Source organism: Miniopterus schreibersii (genome assembly GCF_964146895.1).
Source record: "Miniopterus schreibersii genome assembly, chromosome: 5".
Taxonomy (NCBI): domain Eukaryota; kingdom Metazoa; phylum Chordata; class Mammalia; order Chiroptera; family Miniopteridae; genus Miniopterus; species Miniopterus schreibersii.
This window is the reverse complement of record NC_138106.1, coordinates 44,083,204-44,101,711: the sequence shown is the minus strand read 5'-3', so window position 1 is coordinate 44,101,711 and position 18,508 is coordinate 44,083,204. Positions and strand designations below refer to the sequence as shown.

Sequence of the window (18,508 nt, the reverse complement as noted above, 5' to 3'; positions counted from 1 at the left end):
AAGTATGTGCAGTTTATTGTGTGTCAGTTATATTTCAATAAAGTTGTTAAAAAACAACAACGTAGAGAGTGTGTTAGACTTCCATTATTATTACTTCTCAACCTTCCATCCGTGGGGATCTCTAACTGCTTTTCTCTTGTCAAAAGTGATACTGGAAATGGACTGGGCCCAGAGTGGACCTGCCTTGGGCTGGCTGGTAGTGTTTGCTGGGTTCTTGACTTCATGCAGCAAAGATTTCACAACACAAGTCCAGGGGACTTTGAGAGTGTGTTTATTAAAGCCGAGGAAAGTGAAAAAAGGAAGGGCTTAGGATAGGATAGAAGAAGTAACAGGAGAGAGCCTAGTAGGCGGGGCTGCTTTGGCTCACTGAAAAGTCAGAGAAAAGGGAGCCTTGGAGATGAGCTGTCATTACCCATTGCTCCCCTGGTTTCAAGTCTTGTGGGGTCCCTTAGAGTTTAGGAGATGCATGCCTGTCGATTAAGAAGAGGGGCCAGGGAAAGGTGTAGTGTGTTCCTGAAGGTAGAGGGGGAGCACATGCTGGGTCCTTTGTCTTGAGGGTTTTAAAGTGTGTTTTTTTGTTTTTTTAAAATTTTATTTATTGGAGAGAGAGAAACATCAATTTGTTGTTCCACTTATTTATGCATTCATTGGTTGCTTCTTGTATGTGCCCTGACCAGGGATTGACCCCACAACCTTTGCATATTGGAACGATGTTCTAACCAACTGAACCACCTGGCCAGGCCTCATCTTGAGGGTTTTAAAGGCTAGGAGTTTAGAGGGGAGGTCTTAGGGAAGGGTCTCAACAGAATATTCATCAGCTTTTCCAGGTATGCTCTTTAGGGTCGTGGTCTCCGCTGATTGGTCAGCACCAAGGCAGGGGGTCATTAGTCATTGCTACTGGTCCTGAACCACTTAGCTTTGCTGCTATTCTGGGTCTAGAGCTGAAATACAACTGAGGCCTAGATGTTATCTCTAGGAAGGAAAGGTCAGGGGGTCTAAACCACATGATCCAGCTATATATGCCAGGGGAGGAAAAGCCACCCTAGGGGCAAGGTACTGCACCACTTTTGCTTGTTGCTAGATACCCTGGGCTTTCTGCCCTGGTGACCTTCTGTATCTGGCTGTAAATTGCTCAGCCAGTTGTTCAGCTGTCTCAGTTTCCCCATTCCACTTGTCAGGGAATTTTCCTAGCTTCTTACTACCCTGCCTCAAAAAGCAAATGCTTCTTATTGGGCTGGCTGGTTGTTTACAATATTTCTGTCCCTTGATATCCAGTGGTACACTTCCAGGCTCTTTTGCAGAAGTCTCCTCATTCTAGGCTCTAAAACAAGCCCAAGTCAGCACTCAAGTGGCTCACATTTTTAAATGGGAAACACTTACCTTGGCCAGCTACCAGTGACAGTGCAGCTACTTTGTAATTGTAGTCTTCTGTTCTGCTATTGTGGATCAGTTCAATCAAATGCTAGTCTTAGATTTCTCAGGTAGAAGTCAGATAACCATTCCAGAGACCCTAATCTCCCAAAGACAGATATAAAGTTTTCAGAGTGATATCCTTGAGGCCCCCCTTACTAGGCTAGAGGTGAGGTTAAAGTGCCAATCCATCCCTCTTTGATTTAAGAGTCTTACAACTCTCTCTAAAGAAATCCCTTTCCCCCAATTTCCATCTCTCCCTTAGATCTAAGTTCTCCCCACCTCCAGCCTTTAAAAAAAAATACTCAGAGTTGGGTGATCAGCTAAGTATTGTAAAACTTCCTTTGCAGGTTTTGTCCGTGTGGTTTAGCACTTCATTTTGCACTGTGGAAACAGTTGGCAGGTAGTACCTTGCCGCCTCAGCTAAGAGTGAGACAGGTTTGTTTGGTTATCATGTTATCTGTCCTGTTAGTAGAACTTTTTTGAACTCTGATTTAATTTAAAAATCTGTACTTTGCTTGAGATTAGTGAAATTGTGGGAGCTCCACTTTTCATTTTGTCCTTATTTTCCTGCATTGGGCATATATTTTTATCAGTGGTATGAGATTAAAGCCATTCCCTAGTTTCATAATGGACGGAGTTTTCTATAATAATTGTTTTTTCTTTTTATAATGTTTGTAATTTCAGGAAATGAAGTAAACATACCCTTATTGTTCTTCCTTTTTCTTTTTAAACTGTAGTCTCCTTGTTAAAAGTCATCTCATTATTTTAGCCCTCACTGACTTCCATCTTCTCTGAATTTCTATAGAATTTATTTCTTACTAATAATTCTTTATATTTATTTACTGTTTTTTTCTTTTGTATTTATCTGGTGCCTTTCAAGTACTTCAGTGGAATAGATTTGTTTTCTCTATTTTTAAAATGGAAGACTTAAAATGTTTTATCTTTGATATCCCCCAGTTCAGAGATATTAGGATTTTCAGAACTCCTTTGGGGAAAAGTAGGATAGGTGATATTATTTGTAATTTTGTAGATAATGAATAAGTCAGATTTAAAGTGTTTGGTCATTATGACATAGCAAATTTAATGACAGTAAGTATTACAGCACAAGATTTATCGATTGCATTCTGTTGTTTGGGTGCTAGAAATAGTAGGATTTGCTTTCTTCCAAGGAATGCCATACCCCCCCCCCCCATTGGTTTATTATTACTGGAGTAGTAGGTAATGCAGGAATGGGTATTAAAAGTCTCAATTATTAGATTTTTAAATAATCTGTTTTTATATCATGCAATGAATGAGAAGTTATCAAAGTAATAAATTGATCAGAAACAACCACAGTACCAATAAACTTACTTGAACAACCCTAGGCTAATTGCTTAATTTTTTGTATATATATATTGTTGTTCTAACTTTATTGCTGTAAAAGTATTATTGGAGTAATGAAAAAGGAGTGTTTAGGTAAATTTTGATAAAAGCTAATCTGTAGTCATGAAAGTCCTTATTACATAGACGTCAGTGGAAACTAAATGAGTATTTGAGACACGAGAATGTGAGAGTGAAACAGAAAGAAAAATAATAGGAAGCAAAGCTGTGTTTTTGCCTTGTCTGTACTACTACGAGGCAGCCTTTAAAAGTCTTAACCACAGGGAAACCATTAGTGTGGTAAGATTTATTATGTATGATCAGCATAATTGATAGGTCATTTATTTTGATCACAAGTCTCTGAAAGGGTAACCAAATGCCTAAAAGAAGGAAAAGCAACATAGTCACCCTTTTCGCCTGCAAATGAATAGTGTAACACAAAAATCATTCCAGATGGTTCACCACTGAAAAGATTTTCATGATTTTCCTATCATAATTGATTCCAGACTTAGTGAGATTCCCCTTAAACAAGGATACATTTTTGTGGCATGACAATACTTTTTCCCCCCTGGGAAAACAGATATATGTTAGTTTGTGAGATAAATTTAGTATTTCAAAGTTAAGTAGTAAGTCACATTTTAAGATGAAAGTTAGGTCAGATGAACTCTGAGTGGAATGATTCTTTTCCTTTAAATTCCATCCATGGTCCTCTTCTCCCAAGTTCATGGATGTGCCATTCTTTCTGCTCTTTATTTGGAAATGTCTCTGGTTTTCCTTGAGAAATTTAGCTTCTTGAGTTTGATCAGAGGTAAATGAATTTTCTGATTATATTCTTGCATGTCTTTACAACTTGTAATACTTAGGTCTGATTAAGTAGAAGGCAGATATAATGAAAATTAATAAAAATTTTAAAAGGCCTTTGAATGTTTATACATTAAATAAAGTTAGTACCTTTCCTGTATACCAATAAGCAGATGGAAGTAAAGATATTATTGGGGCCCTAGGTAGTCTGGTTCAGTGGTTGAAGTGTCAGCTTTAGGACTGAAAGATTTCGTTTTCAATTCTGGTCAAGGGCACGTAGCTTGGTTGCAGGATTGATCCCCTGCCCTGGTCAGGGCAGCGTGTGGTACAAAACCAGTCGATGTGAGATGTTCTCTCTCTCTCTGTCTTCCTTCCACTATCTCTGAAAAACAACGGAAAAAATATCCTTGGGTGAGGATTAAAAAAAAAATACTATTGGGGAAATCCCATTTAAATTAATAACAGAAGATATAAAATAAATTGAAATGAAGTCAACATAAAATTTGTGGAACTTTATAAAACAACAATAAAACAACTTGGTGACAAAAAGGAAAAATATGACTAAAGAAAATCACCTGTTGCTTGAAGATTCAACACTGTCAGAGTGTAAGTTCTTCTAAATTAATTTGTAAATGTAAATGGAATATCAGTTTTCTAAAGGCTAGTAAGCCTAAGAACAAATGTGTGAGACTAGTGAAGAAAATTTTGAAAAATAAGAGCAATAAGGATGTTGTCCTGTCAGAGTTTACAGTGTATTATTCGAGTACCAAGATTAAAATAGTGTTGTGTTGAGCCCAGACTGAAATGACAATTTGAAACGAACCGAATTTTTAAAAATCCAGAGACAGACTCAAATGCATATAAAGTTTAGAATATGATAAAGATGATATTTCTAATCAGTGGAAGAGGATAATTACTTGAAAAATAATGAGGGACAACTTGCTCACTATTTGGTAAACAACGAAACCCATTTCATTACTCCGCCTAATAAATTTTAGGCGAAGTAATGATTTTGATGTTAAAATTGAAGCTATGAATGTACTAATGGAAAGCATGTAGGAGATATCTATTAACTTGGGATCAGGACCGTCTTTCTAAGCATGACATTGAAGAAAAAAGCTTTAAAATAGATTCAACTATATAAAAACATTACTCCTTCGTAAAATGAAAGATGGGAAAATATTTGGAATATGTGAAAGCAGTTTCAAGTCCTATGTATTTGGAGAGCTCTTAAAAATGTCTTGCATTTCCATTTATATGAATTGTCCAGAGTAAGCCAGTCTATCTAGAATGTAGGTAGATGAGGGGTTGTCTAGGCCTAGAAGCAAGGGAAAAGGAAATGAGAAGTGACTGCTAATGGGTATGCGGTTTCATTTTGGGGTGATGAAAGTGTTCTAAAGTTAGATTGTGGTGTTGTGTGCACAACTCTATGAATATAATAAAAACTATTGAATTGTATACTTTAAATGAGTATGATATTTGTATTGTATCCCAATGAAATTGTTAAGTATTTTTTTTATTGTAGACCTACCTCAGTAGAAAATAGGCTAATATCATAAACAGGCAGTTGAAAAAAAGAAAAATGTGGTGGCTAGTAAACCTAAAACCTTTCACCTTTTGTATTAATTAAATGGGAATCCAAACAACTTTGAGATACCATTATTTAAAATTTTTCAATTGAAAAAGATTAAAATGGTTAATACCCTGAATATAGATGGGTATATCATATGTAGTTGGGGTTGTAAATTGGTTCAGCCTTTGGCAGGGGGAGGGAGGTTAGGAGGGCAGATGATACATTACTGTATAACAAAAAGCCTAAAATATTTATACTCATAAAACATTTGTTTCAACAATTCTACATCTAGAAATTCTTCTGAGGCTTTTATTCACTTAACAGTCTATTGCAAATATCTCCATGCTACATATGCCTCAATATTTTGAATAGCCCCATACATATACATGCTACTTAATGGGTGGTATTTCCTACCAAACACTCTTTCCTTCTTTCCTTCTTTTCTTCTTTCCTTCTTTCCTTCTTTCTCTCTTTCTTCTCTCTTTCTTCTCTCTTTCTCTCTTTCTCTCTCTCTCTCTCTCTCTCTCTCTCTCTCTCTCTCTCTCTCTCTTTCTTTCATTTATTTATTTGAGAAAGAGAAAGAAACATTGATCTGTTGCCTCCTGTACGGATCCCCGACCAAGAATGGAACCTGCAACCTAGGTGTGTGCCCTGACCGGGAATCAAACCTGCATCCTTTTGGTGTATGGGACAACGCTCCAACCAACTGAGCCATCCAGCCAGGGTACCAAGCAGAGATTCTTAAGTGGTTGACCAGTAGGTGTATGTAGTATGTGATACAATCCTTTGCCATCATCAAGACCCAGTTTTAAAATATTTTTGAGGCATTGCCCTTGGTGAATCCTCTGATCTGTCTCTTGCTTCAATAGTGTTTGATCAGAACAGACCCAGGGATGATGATGCTTCTAGCCTCCGACCACCCTCCTACCTCTTTTCTAGTCACCACCTTTGGAATGATCTCAGCTATCCTCAGCCTCCGAGATCAGCCAACACCGTTTTTTGACCTTAACTCTTTATTGCCGAGTAACCATGAGCTCCCAAATTGGTCGGAATTATTCCACTGAGGTGGAGGCTGCTGTCAACTGCTTAGTCAACCTGCATCAGCGGGCCTCTGACACCTACCTCTTTCTGGGCTTCTATTTGGACCACCAGGATGTGGAGGGCGTGGACTATTTCTTCTGTTCTCTTAAAGATGCAAAATCAGTGTGGCAGCCATGCACTCTTCTAGGGCCTGCAGAAGCCTTCCCAGGATGAGTCGGGTAAAACCCCAAATGCCATGGAAGCTGCCATGGTCATGGAGAAGAACCTGAACCAGGCCCTTTTGGAACTGCATGCCTTGGGTTCTGCCCATGCAGACTCTCATCTCTGTGACTTCCTGGGAACCACCACCTGGATGAGCAGGTGAAACTCATCAAGAAGTTGGGCGACACCTGACTAATTTCTGCAGGCTGGCCAGCCCCCAGATTTAGTTGGGCAAGTATCTCTTAGAAAGGCTCACCCTTGAGCATAAGTAGGAGCCTTCGGAGTCCAGAGACCTTTGAGGGGCCCCTCAGTATCTCCCTGGTGTTTGGCTTCTGCTTGTACCTCTCCCTGAAACCACGAGGTATTCTCCTAACCACACTAGAGCCCTTTCCCATGCCTTGGACCAAATGGAAACAATAATGCTTTTTGCAGCAAAAAATTAAAAAATTGACATCAGTCTGAATTTTAATGCAATATAATTATATTAATTATCTGTAAATATCTTCATGGTTTGACCTATAAATTTGTCTGAAATTGGTCAGTACTAGGAATATGCCAGTCACAGGTAAAAGACTAAAGATTAGATAGAAGTTACCAAAGAAATAGCTAAATAAACAGTATGATGTCTTTTGATGTGAAGAAGTTCTTTCATTTTTCATTTTTTATGGTGGTAAGTACATATAAAACGTACTATTTTAACCATTTTAAGTGTATAGTTCAGTGGTATTAAGCACTTTCATATTTTTATGCAACTATTACCACCATTCATCTCCAGAACTCTTCATCTTGCAAAAGTGAAACTCTGTACCCACTAACTCCTCTCCCTTCAGTCCCGGTCAGCCACCATTCTACTTTTTGTCTCTGTGATTTTGAGTACTCTACCTCATATAAGTGGAATCATACACTATTTGTCTTTTTGTGACTGGTTTATTTAACTTAGCATAATGTATCTAAGGTTCATCCATGTTGTAGCATATGTCATAATTTCCCCTCCCCTTTCTTAAAAAATAGTTTATTGATTTTTTTAGAGAGAGAGGAAAGGAGAGTGAGGGAGAGAAGGAAACATCAATGTGAGAGCACAACATTGATCTACTGCCTCCTGCACACCCCCAACTCTACCCCTCCCCCTTGAGCCTGCAATCCGGGCATGTGCCCTTTATGGTGCATGGTATGGGGCCCAACCAACTGAGCCACCTGTCCAGGCCATAATTTCCTCCCTTTTTACAGAGATAGGTGTGGTTACCATATTCCTGGAGCCTTTCTTACTGTCATCTTTATATATTCTAGATTTTGATGTATGTCATGTACGTATCTCCATTCCTTATGGCATTAAAAGGCAAATCAAAATAGACTTGTCAGCAGTTATTTTGAGACTCCCAACAGAATCCTTTTATGAAATGGGTTGTTAGACACAGATGTAGATATGTTACAGGTCATAACATAGGAAAAATAAAATTTAAGCCAATCCATAAGTGTTAAGAGTTTAAGTGGCTGCTCTGTCTGGAGTAGCTTACTCTCTGTCTCACTGCATCACGAATAAACTTTCTTTCACTTTAAACTAAAAAAAAAAAAGAGTTTAAGTAGTAGTTTTTCTTTCTCCTTGAATTGTGTTAAACGCAAAATATTTTGAGCCTGGCCAGGCATGGCTCAGCGGTGGAGCATCGACCTAGGATCCAGGTGATCAGGGTTCAGTTCCCTATCAGGGCACATGCCCGGGTTGCGGGCTCGATCCCTAGTCAGGGGCGTGCAGGAGGCAGCTGATCAATGACTCTCTCATCATTGTTGTGTCTATCTCTCTCTTCCTCTCCTTTCCTCTCTCTGAAATCAATAAAGATATATTTAAATAAAAAAATATTTTGAACTTGTATGGTATCTTAGTTTATACTTACTTGAAAGTGTCACATTAGCAGTTTTATGAAGGTAAATATATCACCATTATACATATTGGTTTATTTAGTTATCTCAATTAAGTCATCCACTGTTTTAGAATATTTTCCTGTTTTTTGGTTTTTTTTGGTAATACTAGATATCACCAGAAATGTGCAATTAAAATGCTATAGATCAACAGGTGTTTGGTGAGCATCCATGTATCCGTAGTCTTTTCTTAACCATTGTAAATCAGTGGATTAGATTTAGTGATGAACTGTGGAATATGAATAACTGCTCAGTTTAAATATACAGATTACCGAAGTTGTACAGTCTCGTACTTAAGTTGCATAATCTCCTTTAGAGTATAAGAATGATTAAACAGGAGGATGAATTGCTGATAGAAAATCAAGTTTGAACTGCAGAGATTCTTGGTTCCTCAGCAATATAATTAATATGGTTGCATTAAGGTTACTATAGCTAGAGTATTCAAAGATAACTTAGTTTTCAAGACAGTTTTGTTTACTACTGAAAAACTTGATTGGTAAATTGTGGGACAGAATTATAATCTACCCTTAAACAGTTAATGAAGTTATTTTGAAGTGATTGGTTTTATATATATGTGTTGCTTTTAATTTTGAGAATTTATCAGCACAGAGTAACAATAATTGTAGCTATACAAAATGAGTCCTAATTTTATAGCAAGACAAGAAAGCACAGATCTTGATCTGCTGTGAAAACTGGAAGGGGCTGTTAACCAGTCAGTTGTCACTGCTGATTTATTGATTCTAGCATAATAGATATGGCAATCTCTTCTTCCACTACCTTCTTTCATGGCATAGTAAAAGGGTATTAACTCCCACTGTAATTGTAGTACCATTTCACCTGCTTGAATATGTTAACTCCCTGGACAAGAAATTCAGGGTGTTAGAGGAGGGAAGGTGAAATGGAAACAGCTTTCTAAAAAGTAGTACTGATTTTGTGTGTGTGTGAGAGAGAAAAAGTCGAATTTCCTATCTGATTAAAATAAAACAGACTAGTTTCCTTTAAATAGTATTTGCCATGATTTAAAAGAAAAAACAACAACAACTTTGTATATAGTTGCTATTTGCTATGCAGAGCAAATTCTGGAAATAACTCTTGAAATCGTACCACTGTTAAGGAGCGAATTTGAAGCCCTAGGAACAGAAGAGCCTACACTTCTCCCTTTCTGAGAATCACTCCCACTTCTCTATGCAAGAAGATGATCTTGATAATATTTCAAGATGGTTGTTTTTTTTGCTTTTTTTTTTATTATGAGCTTGGACTCAAAGGGACTAATAGGGACTCATAGGGCTACCTGAGTAATGTCTTGAGAGTATGGTGTTAGTTCACCTGGACTCTTATCTGGCCTTGAAAGTTTTACTTTGGATACTGTACATCAACAGAGGAGGTACTCACCTTTTTTAAAGAGTTCTTTTTTCTCTGGGAAATGGCAGAATAATGCTTACAATCTTTAAAAATATAAGGGAGCTTGCTCAGAAAAACACATGAAAGACACATGTTCAGCTTAAATCGTTAGGCTGAAGAAAAAACTTAACCCCCTCCCCTACTATTTTCATTATACTATACTATATTATATTATACTATACTATTTCATTGGATTTTAAGTAATAGAGGAAGCTTTTGAAAAGGATGAGTTAAACAATATCTTTGGTGAGGGTTTTCATGGCTTATAAACTTTTTCTTTTCTTTTTTTCTTTTTTTGAATATGTCTTTATTGATTTCAGAGAGAGGAAGGGAGAAGGAGAGAGAGATAGAAACATCAATGATGAGAGAGTCATTGATCGGCTGCCTCCTGCAAGCCCGCAACCTGGGCATGTGCCCTTACCAGGAATCAAACCACGGTCTCCTGGATCATAGGTTGATGCTCAACTGCTGAGCCATGCTGGCCAGGCTCTTTTTTTCTCTAATTATCTTTAAAACGCCAGTGAGGGCCTGGATGGAATCTTACTTGGAGAAGATAATAAAATCCAGGTTCTGGCTTTCCTTTGAATACTTATTTATAGAATAATAGAATATTAAGAGCTGGACATGCTATTAAAGATGATACAGTCCAGTCCTCATTTTTTATGGATGAGGGAACGGAGATCTGGAGAGATTAAATGATTTTCTCAGGGACTCATATTAGTAGGTAGAGAGTTTTTAGTTTTCTCGTTACTGTCTTTTCCATTTCACGTCTGAATTTCTCATGGATCTTGCCAGGTTTGGTTAGTAAACCAATCTGAGCTAAATAGGAGCAGTTACAACATTATAAATATAACATTTGGAGAAGACCTTTCAGTTTCACTGAGATTCCTAAAAAATAAAGGCACAGACGTTTATTAAGTGGCTTATTATTATTGTGTAATAAATATACATTCAGAGCCTTAACTCTCCTTCGCACTGATTACAGTGTCCGTTCTCCTGTTTGTAGCTCTCAGAGGAGTCAGATAGGTCTAGATTGAAGTTATGAAGATGAAGACTGCAGTGTATATTTGTAATTTTTGGAAGACGGCAAGAGTATTGGAAGTGTTTTCTCTTAAGGGAACTTGGACTTACTGTTTTATTTGCTGATCATAGACCTGTTGTAACTTTTTTTGCTCCTTTTTCAAGCCATTTCAAATTTTTGTTGGAATGTTATTGCTTTCTTCACACTCGGCCCCATAAAATGAAAATGAAAAGAGATTGAATATTTTCTGTAGCACTATAGATAATTATAGTTGACATTCAGTGATTACTTACTGAATGCAGGGTACTATGCTAAGGTTTTTTATATGTATTTTAGAATTTAGTTGTCATATCTCTATGGGAGAGGCTGTTATTTGTATTTTATAGGTGAAATTAAAACAAAAAATTTGTCAGATGTTACCTAGCTAGTAAGAGGTAAAATACGAATTCAAACACAGGCAGTTTTTTAAAAACTCCATTTCATTGCCTCACAACACAAAGTTATTATAGAGACCAAATTACAAAGGACACAGAACTTACTGAACAAAATAAAGGATGGCCACTCACATTACTCAATGATTTAATAAGGGATTCCTTTTAAAAAGCAGGTTCCAGGGTGTGTACTCTCTGTGTTTTATAGTCAAATACATGCAGAGAACCATCTTATTGATATGGGAGGTTTTGGACACTTGGTTTTGCCACCCATGGAGTTACAGGGATGCCCTTAGGTCATTGGGCTATATCCCTGATCCAACCAGTGTCCTGTTTTTGCAAAGAATAGCCCTGCATTGCCCAGAGTGGATAAGGCTATTCTGGTGAAAGAAGTTGCTTGGGCATGGTAAGTAAGTACTATAATGGACATACTGGCAACTCCTCTGGGTATCTAAATAGTTACTCAATTTATATGCAACTTTTAGTAATATGTCTATTATATAGAACAAAGAATATAGATGTTGGTTTCAAAATCTCTGCATTAAGTTTCAGTATTTTATTCTTTGATAATTATTAGAGATAGTAGTAATTCTTTATCAAAGGAGGTAGTTATGACTTAGAGCCTCAAATTCATTTTAATCGTTTGAGGACATCTATGTGCTTATTAGTAACCTTGAATATCCTGTTGTATTTTACATTGCATCATGTTAATTTAGATTGCATATTAATTCCATTTTAAGGATATTGTCAAGGTTGAAGTGGAAGTAGTTGTTTTTTTTTTAGGATCTCAAATGAATGTGTAGAATAATTCTTTATTACACTTCCTATTTCTTTCAAATATTTTTTATATTAGTTAACTAAATTGATTAAAAACACTATGATGCATAAAAAGATAAAAAAACGAAGGTGTTATTATTAAAATTAAAGTGAAATTTTCTCTGAATTCTGGGCATATTCAGCTTCTTAAGGTACAGCTAACCAGAGCTAACTCCTAGAAATTATTTTCTTGCATGTATTTCTTATATGAGAAAGAATTTTCATTCATGTTCTTATAGTTGATATTTATAATAAGGGGTCAGTAAACTTTTTTTGTATTGGACCAAATAGTAGTAAATTCTTTAGGGTTTGTGGGCCATATGGTCTTTCTTCCAAGTATTCAACTCTGCCATAATAGCATGAAAGCTTCCATGGACAGTATGTTAATGAATGAACTTGGCTCCATTTCCAAAAAATTTATTTACGGACACTGAAATTTGAATTTAATATAATTTTCATGTATCATGAAATATTCTTCTTTTGCTTTTTCAACCATTTAAAAATGTAAAAGCCATTTTTAGCTCATAGGCTGTACAAAAACAGATTATGGGGCAGACTTGTCTGACATGCTGTCATTTGCTGACCCCTGCTCATAATGATCCCGTGAGACTTTGCTGACTGCCTTATCTTTTTCCCCCTTTCATTTAAAATTATTTTATGTTTTGCTTATCTTGCTACTTAAGCATATGTTTTCTTTCATTGTTAAGGTGTGTAACTTTTAAACTTTAATAATTTTTAATTAATTTTAATTAAAAATTTTAAATTAAATTTTAAGCTATGGAGGGTAGGGTGTAAATAATATTGTCCTCTTTAATGCTTTGGACATTTATGAAAGTTATATGCTCAATAACTATTTGGAAAGGAATAGTATCTGTCATCTAGTATTTGAAGGCTGTGTATAGATCATTTTATTTCATTTATTTATTCATTTATTAACATTTTTCAGAATGGTTCTCTTGCATTAATGAATATTAAGTAATAGGGAGACAAAACTCTCCAGAATGCAGGGATAAGAGAAAGGAGAGAAAGAAGCTCCAGTTGAGTGTGTTCCTTGTGTCATCATATGTATACTGTGGTCAATGATATCGACAGTCCTTCATTTAACCTTTACAACTGTTTTAATAGGTATTTCTTTACTAATTTTACAGATGAAAAAACTTAGATAAAATACTATAGGGTTAGATAAGTGAATGGTGGAGCATAATTTGAACTGAGACCTTGTTCTTTCTCATACTTTTAAAAAATTAATAAGTACACAATAGTCAGATTTTACTTTATTTTTAAATATGTCTTTATTGATTTCAGAGAGAGGAAGGAAGAGGAAGAGAGAGAGATAGAAACATCAATGATGAGTCATTGATCGGCTGCCTGCTGTACACTCCCCTACTGGGGATTGAAACCCAGGCATGTGCCCGGACTGGGAATTGAACTGCAGTCTCCTGGATCATAGGTTGATGCTTAACCACTGATCCACGCCAGCCCAGCTTTACTTTTTTTTTTAATAATAAGGAATATTTAATAGGCTACCTTAGACATTAGGTACTTACCTGTTGCTATAAGTTTTCACACATATCTTAGATGACCAAGGCCAGAGACTTTTTAGAGAAGGTGAAATGTTGAAGATCTTCCAATATAAACTTTCAGATTCTTTGAATATATGATTATAAAGGGATTATTTTTATTTTTTAAAAATTTTAATTTATTTTTTAGAACAGTTTTAGATTTACAGTAAAACTGCATAGAAAGTATAGAGTTCCCATATACTCACTCCCAGTTTCCCTTATTGTTAACATCTTGCATTAATGTGGTATATTTGTTACAACTGATGGGCCAATATTGATACATTATTATTAATTAATGTCCATATTTTACTTTAGGATGCACTCTGGGTTGTACGGTTATACAGACTTTAACAAATGTATAATGTTAAGTTCCTATCATTACAATATCATACAGAATAATTTCACTCCCCAAAAATCCTGTATTCTACTTATTCATTTCTTCTCCTGTTTCTCGGAACCCCTAGCAATCACTGATCCACAATTTCCTCTATTATTAACATCTTGCATTAGTATGGCATATTTTTACAATTGATGAGCCAATATTGATACATTATTATTAACTAAAATCCATAGTTTACATTAGGGTTCATTCTTTATGAACCTATGGGTACATTTTATGGCTTTTAACAAATGAATGACATGTACCCACCAGTGAAGTATCATACAGGATGTTAGTTTCATTGCCCTAAAATCCCATGTGCTCCATATATTCTTCCCTCTGTCCCTCCCCATGAATCCCTGGTCACCACTGATCTTTTTACTGTTTTTATAGTTTCCATAATGTCATATAGTTGAAATAATACAGTATGTAGAATTTCAGATTGACTCCTTTCACTTAGCAATATGTATTTAAGATTTATTAATGTTTTTATGTGGCTTAATAGCTCATTTCTTTTTATCGATGGAAAATATTCCATTGTATGGATGTACCACATTCATCTACCAAAGCACATTTTGGTTGTTTCCAGGTTTTCGCAATTCAGAATAAAGCTATATAAACATTCAGGTACAGGTGTTTGTGTGCACATAAATTTTTAGCTTATTTGAGTAAATACCTAGGAGTGCGACTGTTGGATCCTGTGGTAACTTACGTTTAACTTTTTATTGTAAAGGGCTTTATTTTCAAATGACGGGATAAACATTTTTTTCCTCATTTTTTTTACATAACTCTTATTTCTCTTTGAAGTATCATTTCACAAAAGTAAATTAGTAGAATTGCACAGTGAAATAAGATTGAGGAAATGTACATAAATGTACATGCAGTTTCTACCAAACTACAGTCATATGTTGCTTAACAATGGGGATAGGGCCTAAGAAATGCGTTGTTAGGTGAATCCATTGTCATGTGAACATCATAGAGTGCATTTACACAAACCAGCTGGGATAGCCCATGACACACCTAGGTTATCTGGTATAGCCTGTTGCTCCTAGGCTACAAGTCTGTACAGCATGTTACTGTACGAAATACTGGAGGCAATTGTAATATAATGGTAAGTATTTGTGTATCTAAACATCTAAATATAAAAAAGGAACAGTAAAAACTGACATAAAAGATAAAAAAGGGGTACACCTCTATAGGACACCTATCATGAATGGAGCTTGCAGTTGCTCTGGGTGAGTTAGTAAGTGGTGAGTGAATGTAGAGGCCAAGGACATTACTCTCCTCTACTGTAGACTTTAAAAACATTGTAGCCCGGCCGGGCGTGGCTCAGCGGTTGAGCATTGACCTAGGATCCAGGCAGTCGGGGGTCGATTCCTGGTCAGGTCACATGCCCGGGTTGTGGGCTCAATCAGTGACTCTCTCTTCATTGATATTTCTATCTCTCTCTCTCCCTCTCCTTTCCTCTCTCTGAAGTCAATAAAGATATATTTAAAAAAAAATAAAAATAAAAAAAATAAAAAAATAAAAATAGAAACATTGTACATTTAGGCAACCCTAAATTTATAAAACAACACAAGATGAAATTAAATGGTACAGTCAAGAGATGTGGTAAATATGAGATGTACGATGAGGTTACTGGGGCATAACACGGCATACTGTTTTACAGCAAACTTCTTTTTAATAGAGTTCACTCTAAAACAATGATAAATAGTATAGTAAATACATAAATCAATAACATAGTGGTTTCTTATCATTATCAAGTATTATGTATGGTACATAATCATATGCTCCATACTTTTATACAGTGGGCAGTGCAGTCAGTTTGTTACCAGCATCACCACGAACACGAGTAATGGAGTTGTGCTGCGACATTAAGACCTTACAATGGCTACGATGCCTGTGACATCACTAGGTGATAGGAATTTTTCAGCTCCATTATAAGCTTTCGGGACCACCATTGTATATGTAGTTTGACATTGACCAAAATAAAGGTTGTTATGCTGCACGTGACTGTATATGTTTAGTAGACACCAATGACTAAATCAAATCTTAAGTTGGTCATTTCAACTGATTTGCTTGAAAGAAATTGAAGTTTCAGTCAAGCTAAATTATATGAATGTTAAAAGTATAAACAAAGAAAGTTTTTGACAGAGTAAAAATTTGGGAGTTTCTTTCTTGAGTCAACAATTTGAGTGTCTATACTGCCAAGGGAGAAGTGAACAATGCTAGAGATATGCATGAGGTGCTTTGGGGGCACAGGAGGGATATGTAAGTGAGCCTGAGTGGGTGGGGGAAGTGGTTCCAGGAGGACCCACCTCCTAGGAAGGCGATAGCTCACCTTTTTTCTTCTCTCTCTTTATTAGCTTTAAAAGTTATTTAAAAATGCATAGTTATTACAAATACTAAAAGAATCCAGATGTATATGTAGTAAAAAGTGTAAATTCCTATTTATATACCCTGATCTCTAATCCCCATTTTTAAAAGTTGTAGTTAATAGATTAATAAATATCTTTCCAGATTTTTTTCTATGCATATACCATCAAGGTTTATTTTACACAAAATTGGTTTTATACTATGTTTAATTTTTAACTTGCTTTTCCCCCTGTGTAATCTATCATGTATATGTTTCCATGTCAGCAGATATAGATCAATCTCATTTAAAAACTTGCTGCCTCACATAATGGTGTGGATATACCATCATTTATTTACATTATTTTCTGTTGTTGGACATGTATGTTTCCAACCTATTACAAACAATGAGTATCCTTATACCAATGTATTTATTTTCTTTTGTGAATTAAGTTTTAAACGATGAGTAGCATATAGGTAGGTGAAGGGAATGAGGATTAATGTGAAGGGGAAATGTTTTCTAGGCTAACGGAACAATGTGGACTTTTAAAAAACACTGCAGAAGAAAATGACAAACTTTTAATTAGGGGAGAAGCATTTCTATTTTTATGCTTTGAAAATAAAGCACCTCTTGTTTTCCTAAACTGTATGTTAGAGTATCTTATTTTTACGGAATAGACATCTATTTACTGAATAATTTATAGTTATAAAATTTTCTTTGGGAGATTAAAAACTTTTTTCAGTAAATGTGACCAATGGAGAAATGGAATCACAGGCTGATAAAAATGACTATTCAGAGTTCTCATAGAGGTTAAGTGGATAGTTCTGGGAATAGAGGTTGTATCTTAGCAATCTTTCTCTTCTTAGTTCTGTTATCTAATTGAGAATTTCTTACCTAGAGTTCCAAATAGCTTTTTGAGTTGCTAGTTCCCACTATTATCCAACTGAAACAGATTTTGTTTAATTAAAATAGTAGTGATTAGGAAGTTGCTAGTTTATCAAGAATGTATCTGAAAATGGCATATATGGCTTAAAGTAGATGAACTGCATTTTGTTGTATATTACTCTTAACAATAAAGTTTTATAAACTTTAGTTGCTGTTTTCTTCCAAATTTCCACTTTTGAATGTTGCCTATAGTACGATATCAAGTATTAACTAGTATTGTACTTTTATCATGTCCGGACAAATAAGAGTATCTGCTCATTTCTTAAAAATACATTGGAAATAAATGGAACATTAAACAAGGGTGACATCTTTCTGAGCTATTTATGAAAGTAAAAGCTTTTCTTTTTGGTTGCCAAGGATGCTTTGCTGTTTGGTTACTTGTGTTTTATTGAATAGAAATCTGAATCTTTGTAAGGCTCAACTTCTAAAATTTCTTACTCATTTTTTAAAAAACACACATGCTAAATAGTTCTAAGTAGCTGCCCTCTTAGCGCAGTAGGCAGCGCGTCAGTCTCATAAATAGTTCTAATTAGTGTTATTAATTTGAATAATATAAATGCTTTGAGTAAATCAGCCCAATGTATTCTCTCATTACCTTAAACAATAATTTATTACCTGTTGTATTACATGATTATGAAATACTTATATTTCATCTTAAGGTAATTATTACTTTATGTGAAGTACACTTTTTAAGCATTTATATCTATTTTTCTCTTAGAATAATTTTTAAGAGTAAAGTATATACATTTAAACACATAAAATAACTTATTTTATATGTAATTTTTTTAGGGCTGCTTTGGAAGAAGTGGAAGGAGATGTGGCAGAATTGGAACTCAAACTTGATAAGGTAGATTTTACTTTTTCAACTTCTAAAACATTACTCTTGTTTTCCATAAATAATAATTTGTGCCTATAATAGTAGGTGGTTTATGTTATTTCTTTTATCTCTGTGAGAGTAAATGCTATTATCCCAATTTTACAAAGGAAATTAAGACTAGAAACAATAAGTAGCTTGTTGAAAACCTAATCTAAGTGCCAGAGAAAGAATTTGAACCATGTCTGACATTATTTTTAAAAAATTTATTGATTTCAGAAAGAGAGAGAGAGAGAGAGATTTGTTGTTTCACTTATTTGTACATTCTTTGGTTGATTCTTGTATGTGCCCTGACCAGGGATTGAATCTGCAACCTTGGAGATGCTTTAACCAACTGAGCTACCCATCCAAGGCCCCATGTCTGACTTTAAAGCTCACTATATATTCTTTATATTATTGGAAGTTTGTTCCCTTTTTCTCCATC

General features: G+C 35.4%; 1 protein-coding gene and 1 pseudogene across 6 annotated transcripts in view; both read left to right on the top strand.

Annotated features, from left to right (window-relative positions):
- ACAP2 (ArfGAP with coiled-coil, ankyrin repeat and PH domains 2) overlaps window positions 1-18,508 on the top strand; it is a 116,090-nt gene that overhangs the window by 23,209 nt on the left and 74,373 nt on the right. For all 5 annotated transcript variants that reach the window (XM_081138556.1, XM_081138559.1, XM_081138555.1 and 2 more), the window contains exon 2: window positions 18,000-18,057. In XM_081138556.1, coding sequence (XP_080994682.1) covers window positions 18,000-18,057 — 58 coding nt within the window. The remainder of the gene's footprint in view (window positions 1-17,999; window positions 18,058-18,508) is intronic.
- On the top strand, window positions 6,156-6,660 carry LOC308557895 (ferritin light chain pseudogene; annotated as a pseudogene). Its single transcript has one exon. The product of its transcript is annotated as a ferritin light chain pseudogene (transcript).